Below are 20,717 nucleotides of genomic sequence, written 5' to 3'. Positions count from 1 at the left end.
CTCATTCATGTTATTACATGCCCTGTATTTCTGTCTTTCACAAGAATAGCATGAAATGCCCTGTGGAAAGACCAAATACCCATTATCATTGAATACTTTTTTTCTAATCTACCCAGCTATAAGCTATGACAAGAAGTGCTTTCTTTTGTTTTGTTTTGTTTTTTAATTATAGTTGGCATACAATATTATGTTAATTTCATGTGTATTACATAGTGATTCAACACTTATATACCTTATGATATAATCACCACAGTAAGTCTAATAACCATGTGTCACTGGGCAAAGTTATTACAATATTATTGACTATATTTGTTGTGCTGTGTACTGTATCTCCATGGCTTATTTATTTCAGTTTAGCAGGTTTTCTTGATATTAAGTGAATATCTTCAACATGTGTATATTTATGAATAATTGCATAAAAATCATTATAATCCAGAACTTATACTTACTCCTAGATGATTATTTCAGTGATTTCATAATATGTAACCACTCTGTTTTATTTTGTAAAGTGCAAAGATTCAAGCACAAGGCATCATTTCACCAAATGGCTTAAATATTAACATTTCTGAATTCCATGAATTTCTACACGTGAATGTTAAGAATTTCATTGGAAAGAAACAGGCTTTTTAAAACTCATAGGTCATCGGGTGAAATAACTTTTAAAGTATACTTACAAGTTTAAAAACTTAGTAAAAAATCATCAAAAGATACTACAAATATCTTTATTGTAAACTTAGAATTCTAATAATAATTATGCACTATGACATTTTTGAATGTCCGGTCTTATTGGAAAACTAATGTTTCCCTTAAAACTGTGCAATTAATTATGATGTAACAAAACAACCTTGACTCAGAGCCAAGATACTTGGCAAGTCCACAATATCTTTATTTGGTACATGACCTTTGGCAGATCACTTAAATTATTTGCGAACTCAACTCATTTTGTTGGTAAAACAAATATCACCTGCAAAATTTTAAAATCTCTTCCAGTTCTAAAGTTTTATGATAATAAAGATGCCATATTATTTGAAGTCATATTTTTCTTTTCCCTCAGTCTTTTAGCGTATTTTAATTGAGCACCTACTATGTGTCTGACACTATTCTAGACACTGGGGACACAACAATGCACAAAAGAGACAAAATACCTGCTCTCCTAAAGTTTGTATTCTTGTAGCAGAAAGACATGAAGAAATAACATAAGAAATAAGGGCATTGCGTAACAAGTTAATGGTGACAAATACTGTGGGAAAAATACAGAGCAAACTAAGAGAGTTTGGGAATATTATTGGAGGGCAGGCGTTGAAGCTTAGTGGAGTAGTCAATGTAAGCTCCATGGAGAAGTTGATGTCTGAGCAAAGATACAGGAGGTAAGGACGTGAGCCATGTGGGTCCTGAGGGAAGGATATATTGGGTATAGAAAACAGGAGGTGCAAAAGGCAGAAATGTGCCTGCCATGATCATGAAACATCAAGGAAGCTACTTGGGTTTGAATAGAGAAACTGAAGGGGAGAAAGTAGATGATGAATTTAAAGAGCAAACGTGGGGGAAGGATCATGTAGGATCTTTGTATTGACTTCGGCTTTTACCCTGAGAAAAATAAGAAGCAATTGGGGAGGGAAGAGGAGAGTGGTCCTGAGCAGAAGCTTAGCCTTATTTGACTTAGATTTTAACAGACTGTTGTGTTGAGATTAGACTGTCAAACTGGGTATAGACCAGTTAGAAAGCTAGTATAATTATCTAAGTGAGACCTAATGGTGGCTTGGACTAAGAAAGGTGGCAGTGGGGATGATGAAATGGATGCTATACTTATGTTGAAGGTAATGGCAACAGAATTTTCTGGTGATTGGAATGGGAGAGTGAGAGAAAAGTAGGAGTTAAGAATGATTCAACAATTTTTGACCTGAGCAACGCTGGAGGGCCATGTGCTTATTCAGGAAGACTCTGGATAGGACAGGTTTTGTGTTCAGGAATGGCAGTTCATTTGGAACATGTTATGTTTACATGGAAATATCAAGTACGCAGTTAGATATAAGAATCTGGAATTCAAGAGAGAGGTTCAGGTTAAAGATATAAATTTGAAAATTGTCAACATAGAGATGGTACTTAAAGCCATGAAACTGAATAGTATCAACAAAGAACTGAGTGTTCAGAGAAAAGAGAAATGACCTACAGGGGATAACCAATGACATCCCAATGTTAGTAGCTCAAAAAGACATAGAGGAACCAGCAACAAAGTTGGATAAGGAATGAAAAGTAAGGTTGGAGGATACCAAGAGACTATGATATCCTGATATCCAGGGTTAGAAAGAATTCCATGAGGAAATGATTGACATGCCTAATGCTGCCAACAGGTCAAGTGGAATGAGGACTGAGAAATCACTTTACATTTGGCAGTGGGGAGGCCATTGGTGACATCAACAGAGTAGCTTTACTAGAGTGGATAGGAATTCATGCCCACGGGGAGTGGATTGAGGAAGAGGAAGGAAGGGAACTGGAGAAAGCATGCATAGACAAATCTTGATGAGTTTCATTGTGAAAGGAAGCAGAGAAATAGGGTGGAAACTGTAAAGGGACGTAGAGTCAAGGGAGGGTTATTTTTTGAAGATGGGGAGATAACAGCATGTTTGTGTGATAGTGGGAATGATCCAGCAACAAAGGAAATATTGATAATGTGGGAGGAAGGGGAGAGAATTGCTTGAGTGATACTCAAATAGGTAAGAGATGAGAATGTGGTGTGCAGACAGAGGAGCTGGTCTTAGCTAGAGAAGTTTATGGGGCTTCTCTCAGAAATGGGAGAGAAGAAAGAGCATAAGAAAAAAAGGCTGATAGGTGAGCAGACATTGGGTCACATGTAAATTACTTTATGATTGCTTCAGGTTTTTTAAGATAGTAGCTAACATTTTGGGGTGGCATAATGTGTGCTAAAAAGTGTTTTAAATATTACCGGTATCATTTAATTCTTGCAACATTTACAGGAGTGATTCTATACATTTAGTGGACTCAGAAGCAGAGAGTTGAAACTACCTGAGCCCTATGATGCCTAGACTAGTGGCAGAACCCAGATTCCAACCCTACTCGTCTGAGTGGAGAGCCTGCCATCTTAGCCATTTCACTCTGCTGCTTCTGTTCTTTCCAGGGGAAAGCATCTCTAATCTTATTCTGTACAGATAATGTTTAGTTATCACCCTTTTAACAAAATGTTGTTTTATCAGACACAAATTAGTCTAATGATGAAATCACTCCTTGAAAATCAATCCTGTAGGTATCTCTTAAAGGTTTTCTATGGAATTATACCTATGGATGGCAAAAGAATTGCCACACATTCATAATTACTCTTGAAACATTACTTAACTTTCTCATACACCTGCTGACGCTTGCACCCACAGAGAAACTAGGAAAGAGAGAGAACAGAGATTCCTATCTCCCATCTGGGAACTTTGGGGCATCTGATTGTAGAATGAAGTGGCCTGAGAAATGGTACCGTTTACATTATGTTTGGTTACTTGCCTATTCAGCACTTACAAGTTAAATCTATTTACATGAGACTTTGTTGTATTTGTAGAAACTTTTTTTTTAATGGTACACTTTATTCCACTGGCCTTGAACTTTACTAGAAAACAACTGAATTCACCTAGTTCACTTCAGGATAAAACATATCCCCTCTTCCCTTCTCTGGCTGCCTGTGCTCCAAGTAGGTTTCAGTCAACTCAGTATCCACTACCTCTGTCTTCTCCATCTTAGTTACTGGACAAAATTAAATGACAGGAGCTTTCTGTTGTAATGTCTTGGCGATTGCAGGTTGCTCAATGACCTATGCAGCTTATTCTGAAATGCTCAGCATATTTGTAGAATGCAGTTTTCTTGAAGGTCAAAAGGTAAACTAAGCCCAGTGAATGTGAGTGGGTGACTCCCACTCCAGCAGCACCCCCAATTCAAAACTTTGTGCTACACCAAATACAGAGCTTGTTTGATTAATGGACTTAGTTCCTGAATACTGTCTTAGCAGGATTTACTTAAGGCTTCCAACTTTGTGTTACGAAATGAGAAGTTTAACCAGTCTATCAGTGGATGCATTTCCTTTGCTATTTTTCTAAGAGCAAGACTGGAAAGTTTTATGACACTGTTCGCAGGCTGGCAGGGTTTAAACAAACAAGGTTCCCTTGACATGAGAAAAGGTCGCCTTTGTTCTTCTTGTAGCAGTGTGTCTCAAGTTGAGCAGTACACTCATTTTTTAATACATCTGGAGGGTGCCAAGATCAATCCCTTACTTACCTTGGATCATAGTTCAGTGGACACGACGACGAGTACATTTGAAGATACATGTTTATCCTTTGTGCGAATATTGTCGATGCTTTTAAGACGGCCCTGAGGTAGAAGCCAAGGAAGGTGGAACATTCACGTGCAGCTGCCCTGCCTGGTCACCATAAAGCTTGTTCCATTTGCCCTACTTGATCCCTACGATTTCTCGACTTGATCTTGCTTTAGCTTTTGGCTTTCTGCTCACCCTTACTCTGCACCTTCCTCTTTCTCCCCACCCTTACTTTCCCCATCCTCTGTCCCTGCAGTGGTGCTTGCCCACCTAGCATTCCGTTGTTTGTTTGTTTGTTTGTTCCCCCATAGCTTCAGGCTCAGTATTTGTTTCTATAATACTTTATTCAGCCTTTTCCAAGTCCTGAGTCATCTCAACTCCTTCCTTCCTCCCTTCTAGCCCCCCTTACAGCCCCTCCAGTCAGTTTATGGCATCTGTTTATGGCATTTGGTATCATCAAACCAGGCACCCTTCCAGACTGTTCCTACAAAGCCTCACTTACAGGTAATTACTACCTGCAGGCCCTCAGCTCCTCTATACTCCTTCCACACAGGAATCCTTCAGTGTCCAGTGAACAACACAACGAGGAAGGAATATGGTCTGCTCACCAGACACGTACTCTCTGGCCTCTGAACGCTTCACAATGAAATCTGTCTTGTCCCTGTCCGAGCTTTTTTAGCACTAACCTTACACCCTGATATCGTAGGTGTTACTTTGCACCTCTTACCTTCTCTTCTATATGTTATGCTAGTTGAGGGCAGGGGCCATGAGTTATCAACATCAGAGGTCCCCATAGGACCTCACAGCTAGGAGGCTCTGTGTGCCTATCGAAGGAGTGTATTTCTCATGGTAGTAGTGAAAAAAGAGGGGGGAAGTGATATACGGAAGATAGGTTAGTATATTTTTAAAGAAAGATAAATGCAGGTTGATTTTTAGATTCCTGCACTAAAGTCAGGAAATGGATGCTAAAGATGGGCCCGGAGTTAGGAAGACTCGGAGGAGGACATTCAGAGTGGCCAGGGAAGACATTCTAGGCAGCCAAGCTTCGGAAGGTGCTTCTCTTTCCCTGATTACTCGTCTGTTGTCTGCATCAGCCTGGTTTCGGTGCTCCATAATCCTGGGATAGCTCCAGACATTTGGAGGCCTCCTGTGGGCAGGTGTCTAGGGTCTATGACCAAAGTTGGCCACGCACATCACACTCATCCAACAGAGTTTACTTATAAGGCACCTGGAGAGGAAGACTTATCATTAATCAATGGCGATGTTCATGATGTAACTGAAAGGTGGTGCCTTCACTCAGAGGGGCGCATAGATGACCGTATCTTGGTTGATGTGGGTCACAGGCCCTTCTCAAGCAACAAGCACTCTGTGGGCAGAAATATCATTATCCCTCACCTCCAGCCCTGAACAACTGACCCTGCCAGTTGTTCTGTGCTACCTGAGGTATGGGCATCCTATGAAAGTCCTGTTGGCCATGAGTTTGGCCTCTGTTCTTCTCACAACCATGGCAATTTTATCATCCTCCTTAAAGGCCATTCTAGTTGGTTGGTGTCACAGGCCGTCTTCTTAACTTAGGTGAATCCTCAACGCTGGGTTCACTTCTTCTCTTATCTCTTTGCACAGAGTTTAATGGGCATGCAATCTTTTAGCTTCTCTTTTCCGCTCTGTCTAAAAAGTTGTGATAACAAAAGTAACAATGGTCACACGCTCACGTGAAGGTAATCATTTTAAATGAGCAAAGAAGACCAAGCCCCTGAGAAGAAAATGGCTCAGAAATTGGAAAGCAAGCATTATGCTCTGCAATCGTTGGCTGGTATTTGGCTCCTTCATTTTTCTCCTGAGTCACATAAGTGCCACTGAGCACAGAGGACATGGATATCCTGTACAGGCAGTAGGTGGTGTGTGGAGGAGGTGCGTGGGGCACCCGGCAGTTGTCCTTGGAATCCTTCAGTGAGATTCACTTGAGTGTGTTCTGTTATAGAAATGAATAAACGGCCAGAAAACAGGCTCTGTTGGATGACTTCCAACACACTTCACAAAGCTCAGGAAAAGCTCAGCTAAGCCACGCACATTTTGTTTTCCTGAGGAAAGACTGCTTGTTGGTGTCAGGGCTAAGGCGTTTCAGCAAGTTTTTGTAAAGACACTGAAACATGCTTTCCATATTTTGCTCTGTCACTGGAAAGATCCCAGGGATAGAATCAGCAGTGTGGGAGTGCCGGCAGTCAGTTAGCTCCTGGATACGTGTTGATGCATTGACTGGACTAGTGAGCCCTTAGCTACGTGCTTCACTGGATACTGCGTGTGTTTGTGTGTGTGTGTGTGTGTGTGTGTGTGTGTGAAATCTTAGCTGAAACAAAGAAACTGAACTCAGAAGAGTAGACGTGTGCGTTTTAGGATTTCTTACCCTGACTGAAGCATGCAGAATGAATACCACCTCCTTCCCTATTAGGAAATGGCTTGATCCTGAGGACAGTATAAACACCATGTCAGTTGTGAGGTCTGGAGAGATAGAGACACGGAGATGAGCGGGGAGTGACAACAGTCACAAGAGTGTCAAGTGCTGCAGCAGCTTTGTTCTTTTCCCAAAAATATTTTTTCATGAGAAAACTAAAGCATTTACTCTTCCTTTGAGAGAGTGATTTGGACTGCTCATTGGAGCAAAAAGACCATTTATGAACTGACTTCGTCCTTTCTTTGGCCTGTCATCCCACATGGTGTTTATTTCAGAACCTGAGATTTACACCCAGTGAACATTAAAGGAACAAAATGTGTCATCATCGCAATTTACATTTGCCAGTGCAGTTTTCCTTTACCTGCTGAACTTAAATTATGTCTTTTCTAGACAAAAAAAAAAAAAAAATGCATTTTTAACCCTCATGTATGCTTCTCCATAAGAAACTTACTACCGTCTTTAAGGCATTCTACCTTGCTCAAAAACTTATAGTTTTCTCATTCTTTATTAATGTTTTCTTATACTGTCATTTTCCTTAAATTTTAGCCATTAAAAAGTATGTATAATGATAGAAATGGAGACCCTGGAATATTGTTATCAGATAAGTATCAATGCTCGTAGGTTTAGAATAGCACTGTGTTTCTTTTTATTCTAGTAGGATTAGAAATCAGACTCCTTTTGTTTGTTTGTTTTTGACTATCTGATTATAATTTATGATTAAGAATTAACTGGTTAAATAAGTGTAAGAGTAGGTTTAGAGGTGAGTAAAGAAATTATTCTGATGCTAATGAACAAACCTGTGATGATTTCTCCTTTAAATACCTTCAAGAAAAACCAACAGCTATATTTAATTTGAGCTGTCCCTTTTTCTCAAGGGAAAAAAGTGGCCACAAGTTAAGTTTCCATTTTCTAACTAGAAAAACTGTATCACACTCATCACCGAGTTTTTGGCCAACGGACACAGGCTATCATGATGCAAGGTGCCTAAACAATATATAAATGCTTTAGGGGACTATGCACATGTATGAAAAATTTTAAATCAGTGACACAGTAGCTCTACTTCAGCCTGATAAAGCAGCGCCATCTACTGCACACAAGCTTTATTTTATGTTTGAGAATTCTTCAGGAGAAACTGATCTCTACAGACCTAAGCACAAAAAATCGGTTTGTAGTTTGTTTTCTTTTAAGGTTTACATCTGGATCAATTTATTGAAATATGTGTTTTCTTCATATGTGCATGTGTCAGTCTATGCATTCCTATTGAGACCAATAACTAAATAAAAGAGTAGAAGAGAATGGGAGATAAAAGAATATAAATATGAAAACAACCTAGGAACGCAGAGTATTAGTTCTTTGTGTCTATTGATAGGTCTTTATTCTGAAACTAAGTCTGATGTCCCTCCCTGTGCCTTTTTACATGTAATAATGACATAGAACCAATAGTTAACCCAAGCTCGTTTAAACTGAACCATTATTCATTGTTCATCTCAAGTTACCTACACGTGAGTCCTTCAAATCATCAAATGATTACAGATTTAACAGGACCGTTGAATTCCCCTTTCTCTGGTGTTTTCTATTCCTATCATAACACTTAACTCTACAATATTTTGAATAACTCCTAACCTTCCTAATGTGTTTTTCATTATAGCATCACGTCAACATTTACAGAGTATTAACAATTTTGGTTTATTTCATCTGTTTATTATACCACAACATAAAATAAATAAGTGACAGTAGACATGGTACAATAGTGATTATGATTCTCTTTATCGTTCCCTATAACTCTTCCAAGGTCTTAACTGGTGATTGACCACTCATATTACTCGTGATGAAGCTTACACTTTTATGCTGAGAAGTTCATATCATTTCACATCCTGATTCATAATTAATTTTTCTGCATGCACTCATTTCCATTAAATCCTATCTGTCACACAATTTATTTCTATTTTAATGGCATGTCACACAGTCTGGAATTTATAATACTTCACATTTTTCAGGGCTTTGATTTTCAAATAAACTGAAACAGAATATACATTGTTTACATATCTTATGCCAAAGTCATAATTATATAATTGAAACCTGTTAGCAATCTAGACATACAAAAAGTACAGATGGTTTCAATTTTATATCTTGGTTTGAAGAGAGACCTATTCAAATTCTACATACTGCCAAAAAAACATGATTGATTTTCTCAGACTTGTCTGTATTTTAAAAGACTGTTGTTGCATATATTGTAACTTTACTCATTCAATTAACACTGATTGCGTACCTGCTATATATTAGACACTGTGCTGGATTCTGGAGAGTTGGTAACTAAAACATAAGTTTCTTGCCCTCAGTGAGCTACCATTCTTGCAGAGCAAACAGTGGGTAGATAGTCCTAGAACAGTAAGAGAAAGGAGCTGTGGGCAAGAAAGGAAGTGAAGTCAACCCAAACTTTAGTAAATGGGTTATATTACTTAGGTTAGTTAGGGGGGAAATCCTAGAAGAGAGAAAATCCGCAGATAAGATAAAGTGTCCTTCAGGAAACTAAGTAGAGGAAGGGTGTTCCAGGGATTGGAGATAGGATTAGCAGAGACACTGAGATGAGAGAGCAGGTTAGGTTTTGGGAAATAGGTTTTGTTCAGTGCATTGGGACTCAACATTGCAAGTGAAGAAGTTCTGAGAGACGAGACCCGGCAAGTAGGCAGAGGTCGGATAATGGGGGATCTTTTATGCGTTTTAACTTTATTCTGAACTCTTTAGTGTTTTTAAAAGATTTTAAGCAAGAGAGTGAGTGATGGGATGGAATTCAAACTGATTAGAAAGCTGCCTCTAGCAAGTCTTGAGGAGGATTTGAGTGGAGTATGGCTGGAAGAAGGTAGGTCAGTTAGGCAGTGGGATAGAAAGGATCCAAGAAGAGTGATAAGTGCTGGTTGGAGAGGGCAAGGAGAAGGATGTTTGATAGGTATTACAGTAGTAGGAGACATTTAATGATCCAGTAATTGTGAAGACTGTAGAAGTTCAGGAAAACTTCTGTTTCCGGCATGGGAAGACTTTGGGGGCACCATCCACTAATAGAAGGGCAGTGCACAGATCGGAGATGCGCAGAGAGGAGCGGGATTCTAATGTAAATATCTTAAATACACCCAAGTGGAAAGGTCTGATGGGTGACTGATTACAGACATCTGGAGGTCAGAGGAGAGATGTGCATCGGAGATCTTCGAATCAAGTCATTGTGAATCCTTAATAATATGTATAACTTGACTGAAACAGTAATTAATTGGTTTTCTATTCTCCAAGACCTTCCCTCATTCATTTATCCTGCTATTCTTCCACCTCATTTCCTCTCCCAGAGGACTGGTATGAACAGTTGTATCCCCTCATCCTTGCCCTGAAGGACTGCATGGGAGAAGTGGTGAGCCGAGCCAAGCAGTCCCTGACCTTTGTGCTCCTTCAGGAACTTGCATACAGCTTGCCCCAGTGTCTGATGCTGACCTTGAGAAGAGACGTCGTCTTCAGCCAAGCAGTAGGTGCCCTTGTTGTTGCAAGCATAGCACTGCTGGGTTGTGCAATGCTCGCCTTGGTGAGGGTAGACGTCTTCCTCGAGCAGTTTTATTGTTAAAAGGATCCTTTCCTTACAGTTGGGACCCAGTTTTTCTTATTCATAATAAATATGAACCAATTATTATATGGAAACATTCTATAAGACCTTATGTATTTATTTCTGCCAAAAGGCAGCCAAGTCTCTGAAATGTGCCTTCTGTTTCACAGAGGGGAGCTTCTGTGAAGGAAAGGGTCACCCATCCTATCATTGTGTTATGTCTTGAGGTCCCCGCACAGTGTACAGTGGAAGGAAAGGGACAGCTGCCTTGCACTGCAGGTGGCCAGCTGGGACTGGCAAAAGGGCCTGATTGCAACTTCCTATTTATACACCTCTCTCACAAATCCCAGGCCAGTCCTCATAATGATGCTTTCTTTTGTTTATAAAATGAATTTGCCAGCAGGAAGGCTTGAATGGGAGGTTTGACAGGACTCCCTTCTTTGCCTACACCCAGCCCAATTCCACGAGACCATGGCCAGCGTCCGTCAGAGGCCGTGCTGGGGCCTTCCTCCTCCTCTCCTACCTCACCCTGCTGATTGAGTTTTATAGACAGACATAGGGAGGGAAAGAGACAGAAGTCCTCTTTTTCCAAACTTTCCGGGCAAAGGGAATCTTTAAACCAAACTGTTCCCATCCCTCACTATTTCATGGATGGTCCAGTGACAGATGGAGCTAACTATGCGTCAGGCATTATGCTCTGCCTGATCCACATTTCTTCAATGATTCTATGAAATGAGCATTCTATGAAATGAGTCTTCTAGTCTACATGTGCAAAAAGAATTTTTTAAATAATATTGGGAAGTGTTCAATAAGGTTTTATGGTTTCACTGCTAGAAACGGTAGAGACAGAATTTGCAGACATAGCAACGTGACTCAAGATTCTGTGCTCTTTCCACTCCACAATGCTGCCTTCCGCAGCCTTACTGGATCAAAGACTGTCAACTGGTTTCAAAACACATATAAAAATAGTTAGAGCTTTGTTACACATACTCGAAAATTTTTTATTAAATCTGATGCCTCAGAAGTCTTCAATATTTTTAAATTAAAGCTTGCTGACCCCCATCAATTTCTTCAGTGATTTATTTTATTTGTTATTTTTTTAGCTTGCTGGATTGGTTTGTGGTTTTATCATCAAATTACACACAAGTCTGCATGACCCTGGATTCCTACAGCAGCTTCACACGGTGGGGTTGATAGTACAATATGAAGGACTGCTAAGTACCTACAGTGAGTATGGCTTTAATACACGTCAAAGTCATATCCCTCTTCATAAGGGTATTTGATCCATAGATTCTTCTGTTAAAAATGAGAAGTAAAACTGTTTCATCCAGCTCTACAGAAACCATGTGACTTGTAGTTCTTTGCATTCACCTTGTAACTATACTTTCACTCCCATTATGTTATGAAAATGGAATTATAGATTAGTTCATAGTGGAGTCCTGAGAAGCCATCTGGGTTTTTTTAATATAAAAGGCTCTTTGCCAACATAGTTTCAATGACTGGATTTTGAAAGTCCCAACCCTGTAATGTCTAGAGTAGCACAGTTTTAATACACAGCCTCGTATGGCTATTGAGCACGTGAAATGTATCTAGTCCACATCAATATGTACTATACACATATACCAGATTTCAAACACTAGTAAAAACAAGTATTATATTAATCTTACGTTGATTTATAATAGGTGAAATGATATTTTAGATATATTGAGTGAAAGTAAAATATATTATTAAACTTAAATTTACCTTTTATTTTACTCTCTGAAAAATATGACTGCCAGAAAATTGAAAATGATCTCTGTGGCTCACATTATACTTCCGTCAAATTGCACACAATTGCACAGTGCTGAACTAGAAAGCGTGCTTAATTCCCTCCGCCCTAGGCTTTAGTTGTCAGTGTAGTAAGAAATAAAAGTAGCAATGAGCCTAGGTCGGTGATCTTCAATTCAGCTATCTCTATTATCTTTAAAATTGAATATCAGTCCTGCCAATGGAAAGAGATCAGCCCGACAGTTTCATAAAGGAGTTAAAATGTCTCTCTAGCCTCCCTGCAAATGTATACTTTCTTCCCTCCCTCGAAGGGCACAGGAGCTGCTGGAGGCCATCGGAATGGCTTTTACTTCACACTGAAAACCTTCAGCCTCTGAGGAAAAGCATTTAGAATGAATTCACTGCTTTCACATCCTCGTTTACTAAAATGCTAGGACAAGTTCCAGTGGTGACATTTTCTTCAAATAGTATGTTTGTAACGAGGCTCCTTTTCTTTGTTTAGGTGATGAAATCGGAATGCTAGAGGACATGGCTGTTGGCGTTTCAGATTTGAAGAAAGTGGCATTTAAAATAATTGAAGCCAAATCCAATGATGTCTTACCAGTTATAACAGGAAGGCGGTAAGTGGTGCCCTTTCCCTAAAGCTCGAACTTTTGTTAGATATTCGTATTGACTCCTGACCAAGTAACCAAGTAGAACTAAGGCTTGGTTTGGAAACTTTTTTATTGTTGTTGTTCTCTTGTCATTTTTGGTGAGAAATAAATGTAGGTGACATGCCAGGGGGAGATCCTGAAAAAACTCCTAGAAGTCTCATCATTGTTTGTAAATTATACTCTAGTCAGGTGACTATGGTAACGCTTCCCCTTGAAATATGAGGAATTCAAAGTAGCAGCCTCCATGAGAAGAACATTTTTCTCTTTATTACTATCTACTCTAAAGCTCTGCATATTTTTACTTTTGCTGGAATCATTTGGTTAATAGCATCATAATTCTTGAAATGGCTTTATATTAAATTCTCTTAAAAGCACCAACATTTTAGAAAAGATGTATTTCTATGTCAGGGGTATATACCACCATTTTTCTTAATTATTTTTGGCCATTCACTCCCAGACTGAGATTTCCGAGAATGGTTTTAAATAAGTAGCTTCAAAGGTCAGTGTGTGATGGGCAGAGTATCAGAAATAATTAAGAAAAATGATGGTGTGTTGTATAGACCTGCAATCGAAGAATTATATCCTATGGTAAATCATTTCAATCAGAAATCCTCCAAATTTTAACCATCCTAATGTTAGCACTTTTCGGTGCTGCCTGAGGATATTTGACATTTGAAAAATTCTCAGACCACAATGAATAGATATGAGTGTTATACTAAAAAGAGAACACTGTTCATACTAGAGAGAGAGAGAGACTAAGTATAAAAGTTCATACTAAACTTGTTTTCTTCACTATGGTAAACATACAATTATTTTAAATTTTGTGTGAAGGATACCCCAAGATACATGGTTGAATGAAAGGTGACTGCTTCTTATACATAAAGAAAAACCACATCCTTATACTACTAAATATTTCTTCTGCAAACGAATGCTTAATTTGCCATTCATGGGAAGAAAGAGGAGTAAAATTGCCCATACACACACCTGGAAAATTGTACCAGTCTACGTTACTATGTAGATTATTATCAAAAGTGAGAAACGGATACTTTTATCACAATTTATAAGGGATGTTTATCAGGCAGGCGATTCTATGTAGGCAAAGTACAGGATGCGGTTTCGGAGGGAGTTCAGTCTGTATCTACATTCAAAGGTTATCACACTGATGGGAATGGGACTTGTGGGATAGCGAAGGGAGCAGTTTGGGCAAATCCTCTCCAGAAAACAGCATTACAGTTGGACAGAATTGTCTAAGACAGGCATGTGTTAGGGCTGAGGGAATAACGCACACACAAATTTAGAAGTACTTATTCATGGAAAACCGGAGAGCATTGGATAAAACCATTTGGAGCCTGTGGCATTGTTGCCAAGGGTTGCCCCCACCAACCCCAGCTCTGTTAGCACAGTTTCATTAGGGCAAGAGAGTCCATGAAAACCAGCAGTTTCACGACTGGAGGAGGCTGACTTGATTTGGATTGGAGAGCAGAAAAAAGCACATTCATGAAGTCAGAAGCGGTGGTGATTTAGATCATTTCATTCACAATAGCATCAAAGAGAGTAATTACATTCTAAATTCAGCAAAGTACTCTAATTTTGCATTGTATGGTAAGCTCCCTCTCACTTTTTTTTTGAGTTCTCATTTCTTTTGTGTTCAAAGAAATGAACACAGGACACACAAAATATTGCTTAAAGAAATTAATAAGATCCAATAAATGGAAATACAATCCATGTTCACAAATTGACATTCTCAATATTATTTAGATGGCAATTTCTCCACAAATTGATCTATAGATTCAATATAATCACTATCTAACTCTCTGTTATATTTTTTTAAGAAATTCACAAGCTAAATCTGAAAATTACATGAAAATGCAAAGAACCCATAATGCCAAAAACAATTTTTTAAAAAAGGACCTAAAAGGGCTTATACTTTCTGATTTCAAAACTTACTATAAAACTACAATAATTAAGACCATATAGTACCAGCGTAAGTATATACATAGAGATCAGTGGAACAGAATTTAGAGTCCAGAAATAAACTCTTACCTTTAGGGTCAATCAGTATCAACAAAGGTGCTAAGATAATTCAATGAAGAATGGATGGTCTTTTCCAATAGTGTTGCTGTGACTTTACATCTTTGTGACTCTTTTGTAACTTGCAATTTGTATCTCTTCTACTTCACGTTTCTCACCCAGCTCCCCGACCCCCCTCCCATCTAGTAACCATCAGTTTGTTCTCTCTATCTATGAGTCTGTTTCTGTTTTATTTGTTCATTTACTCCGTTCTTTAGATTCCATGTGTAATTGAGATCATGTGGTATTTGTCTTTCTCTGTCTGACTTATTTCACTTAGCATAATACCCTCTAGGTCCATCCATGTTGTCACAAATAATAAGATTTCATTCTTTTTTATGGCAGTGTAATATTCCATTTTGTATATGCACTGCTTCTTTATCCAGTTGTCTATTGATGGACACTTAGGTTGCTTCCATATCTTTGCTATTGTAAATAAACAGCACTGCAGTGAACATAGGGGTTCATATATCTTTCCAAATTAGTGTTTTGGATTTCTTTGGATAAATACCCAGGAGTAGAATTGCTGGGTCATAAAGTAGTTCTATATTTAATTTTTTGAGGAACCCTCATACTGTTTTCTATGGTGGAGGCACAAATTTGCAATCCCACCAACAGTGTACAAGGGTTCTCTTTTCTCCACATTCTCATCAACACTTGTTGGTTGACGATACTTCTGACAGGTGCAACGTGATATCTCTTTGTTTTTATTTGCATTTCTCTGGTGACTAGTGACATGGAGCATTTTTTCATGTGTCTATTGGCCATCTCTATGTCCTCTTTGGAGAAATGTCTATTCAGGTCCTCTGCCCATTTTTCAATTGGATTGTTTAGGGTTTTTTGTTTGTTTGTTTGTTTTGGTGTTGAGTTGTATGAGTATTTTATAAATTTTAGATGTTAACTCCTGATCAGATGTGTCATTGGCAAATATCTTCTCCCATTCAGTAAAGTTCGTTTTGTTGACGGTTCCCTTTGCTGTGGAAAAACTTCTTAGTTTGATACAGTACAGCATAGGGAGTATAGTCAATAATATTGTAATAACTGTCTTTAGTGTCAGGTGGGTAGTAGACTTATTGGGATTCTCACTTTGTGAGGTATATAAATGTCTAGTCACTGTGTTGTTTTGTACACCTGAAACTTAAAAAAGAAAGAAAGAAAAAAAAGAAGTGAAAACTCAAAAATAGAAAACGGGAGGTACTTACCATACAATTGTACTCCTGAGCATTTATCCCCTCCACAAATGAAAATTTACATCCACAAAGAAATTTGTTTGCTTAAAAAAAAAAAAATGTTGCTCTGACAATTGGTTATCCATATGCATAGGAGAAACTAAAAAGATTTTCACAAAGAAACTCTCTAATTGCCCTGTGCTTCTTTTCCCAATACATGTATTACAACCCCAGCGTTCTATGTAGTTCTGAAAACACATGCATTTTCCTAAATCCTGGGTGAAATGCTCTGTATTTCTATACTCACTTCACACTGCATCAGAAGATGTCAAGCTTCAAATAGACAAGCAACGCTTCTTGGTTACCATATTTTGTGAATCCTAATTTAAAATTTCAACATTAAACACTAGGGATAATTTCTGATAGAAATTTCCAATTTCCAGAAAATAGATCTGTGATATGCTAATGTTGCCAAATGATCAGGAATTCCCCAAGGTTAACCTTCAATAATGAAACCATTACCTTTTCATCAGGCCATCGCAAACAGGGAAGTTCACCAATGCTAATAACAGCAAGGGTCATGACTGTTAAAAAAGGTTGTAAATGATCAGGTTTATTAGTGTCTCCAGATTGAAAAAATTGTCATAAAACTACTTATTCTTGAGGCTAGTCGGATTTTAAAAATAACGAAATCAAGAAAATAAATATTGAGGCTCTTATTATGCACATGGACTTGGTATACAAAAATTAACTAAACATTCTTTCCTAAAGGAGATCAGAGTAAATGGAGAGAAATCCAACGTGCAAACAATTCTTCATGCCAAGTAATTTAATAGTGAAGTGAATGAAATGATTATTGAATGAACTAATAACAGAAAATAAGCAGATAGCAGCCAAAAAAAATCCAAATCAGCGCTCTATTCCAACTGCTTTACTGTTTATTTCCAGTGAATCTGAAAGAATATAAAAACGAATGAAACAAGTAATGCTTCTTCTCTTTGTCCTCCACTTTCTACAGCGAACATTATGTGGTAGAGGTGAAGCTTCCAGCGAGAATGTTTGAGTCGCTGCCTCTGCAGATTAAAGAAGGACAATTGCTTCATGTGTATCCAGTCCTTTTTAACGTGGGAATCAATGAACAGCAGACTCTGGCTGAGAGGTAACCCTCAGGTGTTAGACTGGCACTTCGTTTTTTTTTCTTTCTAATTGTTACATATGTGCTGAGCAAGTCCACATGTTCTGACACAAAGAACTTACCATGTTTCCCCAAAAATAAGACCTACCCGGACAATCAGCTCTAATGCGTCTTTTGGAGCAAAAATTAATATAAGACCCAGTCTTATTTTACTATAAGATTAGGTATAATATAATATAATATAATATAATATAATGTAATAATATAATACTGGGTCTTATATTAATTTTTGCTCCAAAAGATACATTAGAGCTGATTATCTGTCTAGGTCTTATTTTCAGGGAAACACGGTAGATTCATGACTAACATTTTTCTTTTTATCAGTACCGAGTTATTTGATGCAGGAAGGAGAAATACTCATATTTAAAGATTCCTGGCCCAACATCAAAATTAAATGTGGCAAAACAACGATCAAAATATTGTTGCCAACACTAACGTAGTCACATAGATTAACTTTTTTTATATATTATTTTTTATTATTAAATTTATTGGGGTGACAATTGTTAGTAAATTTACGTAGATTTCAGGTGTACAATTCTGTATTACATCATCTATAAATCCCATTGTGTGTTCACCACCCAGAGTCAGTTCTCCTTCCATCACCATATATTTGATCCCCCTTACCCTCATCTAAACACCTATGTGTACATCAAAGTTTAGAGTTTTTTATACTCCTATGCACTTCAATATCATAAACTTAACTAATTTTATCAAAATTTTCTGGACCTAAATCATAGTCCATTTTTCCCTATTGTTTTATTTATTAAACTAGTTGTAATTGGGGGATGTTAACACATCTCTTCATAGTAACTCGCTCAGTCAGACAACAAGTCTTGTGGGACTTGTGGGATTCTTGTGATCCCACAAGTCACTGTCAGAAATGCTCTTTGGAGCAGAGAGAGGAAGTACTTTTGTAGCTACATGATTGACATGTAGAGATTATCAAAAATGTGGATCAGAGCTAAGGTTCTTAGAACACATTTTTAAAAGATTTTAGAGGAAGTAGTTACCATCTTATTGGAAAGCCTGGCGGGAGAAGTACCCCCACAGGCAAAAACTTTTGGAGAGTTTGGTAGTTTTTGATATTTACAATGCTTTCTTGTTTATAATTCCCTCTCTAAATGTCTCCTTCCCCCATGTTCTAGCATATTCTTTGCCATGACATGGTAAATAAGTTTTAGGCCTTTACTGATGTTATTTACTAAGCTAAAAATACCGTGACATTTTTTGTCCTCTTGAATTTCAAAGATGGTCAGCACACCTGTTTTTATCTCTTATTTTCCAGTGATTTCTCATTCTCTCTCTCTTATCCAAGAGATATTTCCTGGACAGTATAGGTTTTGTAATTCTCACTTGTCAGTTACAAAATTAGATGGCAGCTTTGTATTGCATGTTGAAATTCAAGCTATGTACAAGCTATTACTCTCTTTTCTTATAGTATGCATAAATCAGAATATGATTTTATTCATTGTAGTGTACAAGAAGTTTTCTTTGATAATTAAGCACTTTAACAAATCAGTAGAGAAGATCAGTTTATATTCCAGTCATCTTTACATATTTGTCTCACAACAAGTTCAGTGGTTGAAGTGGATGAAACTTCTTAACATAAATTATACAATTTTGGGGAAAAAAGAACCAGCACTAATTATGTTTTCTTTGGTACACTAGGGTACAGAGTGTTTGGGGTTTTCATTGATAAGTTGAGGCCTGAGAGTGTGGTCTTGAGAAAGATTTGAGACTCTCCATTTGCAGACTTTTTACAGAATAGTTAGCATGGTATTTTCAAGCCGTCTATAATAGGTTATTTATATCATTCATATCATTGTGACTATTTTAGTTGTTAGTCACTTTACTTTTTAAAAATGTCCCTTCCTTTCTCTCTCTTCTCTCAGCTATCAACAAATGAATTATATCATACTTGAAAGCTGTATAAGACACGTAAGGCTTGAAAAGGACGCAAAATGGCAAAGTAGAGAAAAACACGTAGAGAAGCGGGAAGGCTCTCTGATATCAATCACTGATTTGAGCTAATCACTTGTTCTCTGTTCTCTGAGCCTCATTTTTCTGATTCTAAATTTTGAGCTTTAGCAGACAATGTCTACCCGTTATGTATGCTGCGCAATTTAGGAGTAATATTTTACTAATATTAAAATATTAAAGAAAACACAAGGTTCGTAATAGACAGGTAGAAAGTTTTACAGGCAGAAGAGCACTCGTGCAGAGGCTGTAAGTCTTCCTCCTGTGGACAGAAAAAAATGTTGGCAGAACTACTTCCTGGGAGATTGCAGGGCTCTACATGTGCCACAACACTTGACAGTGTGTAGGAGATTGTTTCCAGCCTAGTGTTCAGTGCTGGTCTTTGGGACCTCCCCTCAGACAGCTTGGGTGAGCAGGAAGATTGGAGGGGGAAAAAGAGAAAGGGAAAATTCTTTTATATCTCAGAGATACAGCCCAGCAAAGGTGGGGAGACATTAACTGAATATCAGTTCTGTACACAGGGGCTGCTGTTTTAGACTTGTTATTTCATTCAAATTTACATTTGCTGATTGTGAGAATATTTTGGTGTGCCAAAAGCACTGGTGGAATCAGGACCAGTGGGGACTGGAGCATTTTGAAATCACCATTGTGCAACATTGCTTAAACTCTTTAAGGAAACTATTGCATCTATTTAAGGAGAGATAAAAAGTATTACTTTCAGGTGCTATTTTATAACCAATAATGATTTTTGTTTTTCTCTTTTTAGGTTTGGAGATGTCTCTTTGCAAGAAAGTATTAATCAGGAAAATTTTGAACTTCTGAAAGAGTATTACACAACATTTATGGAAAAGATGCCCCCTGATTGTAAGTATGCGCGTTACCGAAAACAATAATAATAATTTCTTGATTATAAATTTTCAGGAGAGGTCAGCCACTGAGGTTGATGGAAGAAGGAAGCATGGGATGGCAGTGTGACAGTGATTTTGAGATTATCTGAACCCAAAAGACTGATTGCCGAGGGGGCATGGCCGACACCTGCCTCATTGCCCTGACTACTCTCTTGAACGTGTCCTGCTGCTCATGCTAGGACATTAATTTCAGTGCCTCTGGAAAATGCCAAAAGTTAAAATAAGGAGCTTATCACTAGAAATCTCAATTGAGTTCAAAAGAAATTCTGTACAGTCTTAATCATATAAAAGTCTTTAATAAAGATTTAGGTTTCTGATTTAGAAGCTACATCAGCTGTATCACACATATACAGAGAGACAGGCCACATACAAGTTCTACAGGGAATATAAAATGATTTCAAGTAAGGAACCAATTTACCAAATACACATATTGCAATATTTATGTGAAAATGTTAATTCATCCTAGCCTATAGAAGTGTATTTTAAACTTTTGGATTTTTTTTTTTTTTTGGACGTGGGTGGGAGGGCGGCATTTTTCAGTTCTGTAGTTCTTTTTCCCATAAAATCAAGCACCTAATATTTGATCAGTCCAAAGTTAGAGAATCAAGACTGTGTTTGGAGTTTACCCATAAGT

The 20,717-nt window shown here is 37.9% G+C and overlaps 1 protein-coding gene across 5 annotated transcripts in view; it reads left to right on the top strand.

The window, feature by feature from the left end:
* Positions 1-20,717, top strand: part of INPP4B (inositol polyphosphate-4-phosphatase type II B) — a 574,953-nt gene that overhangs the window by 503,842 nt on the left and 50,394 nt on the right. For all 5 annotated transcript variants that reach the window (XM_081077545.1, XM_081077547.1, XM_081077546.1 and 2 more), the window contains 5 exons: positions 10,097-10,269; positions 11,448-11,571; positions 12,614-12,731; positions 17,022-17,162; positions 19,942-20,039. In XM_081077545.1, coding sequence (XP_080933671.1) covers positions 10,097-10,269; positions 11,448-11,571; positions 12,614-12,731; positions 17,022-17,162; positions 19,942-20,039 — 654 coding nt within the window. The remainder of the gene's footprint in view (positions 1-10,096; positions 10,270-11,447; positions 11,572-12,613; positions 12,732-17,021; positions 17,163-19,941; positions 20,040-20,717) is intronic.

This window comes from Rhinolophus hipposideros (genome assembly GCF_964194185.1).
Source record: "Rhinolophus hipposideros genome assembly, chromosome: 16".
NCBI lineage: Eukaryota > Metazoa > Chordata > Mammalia > Chiroptera > Rhinolophidae > Rhinolophus > Rhinolophus hipposideros.
This window is presented reverse-complemented; position numbering and strand designations above follow the sequence as displayed.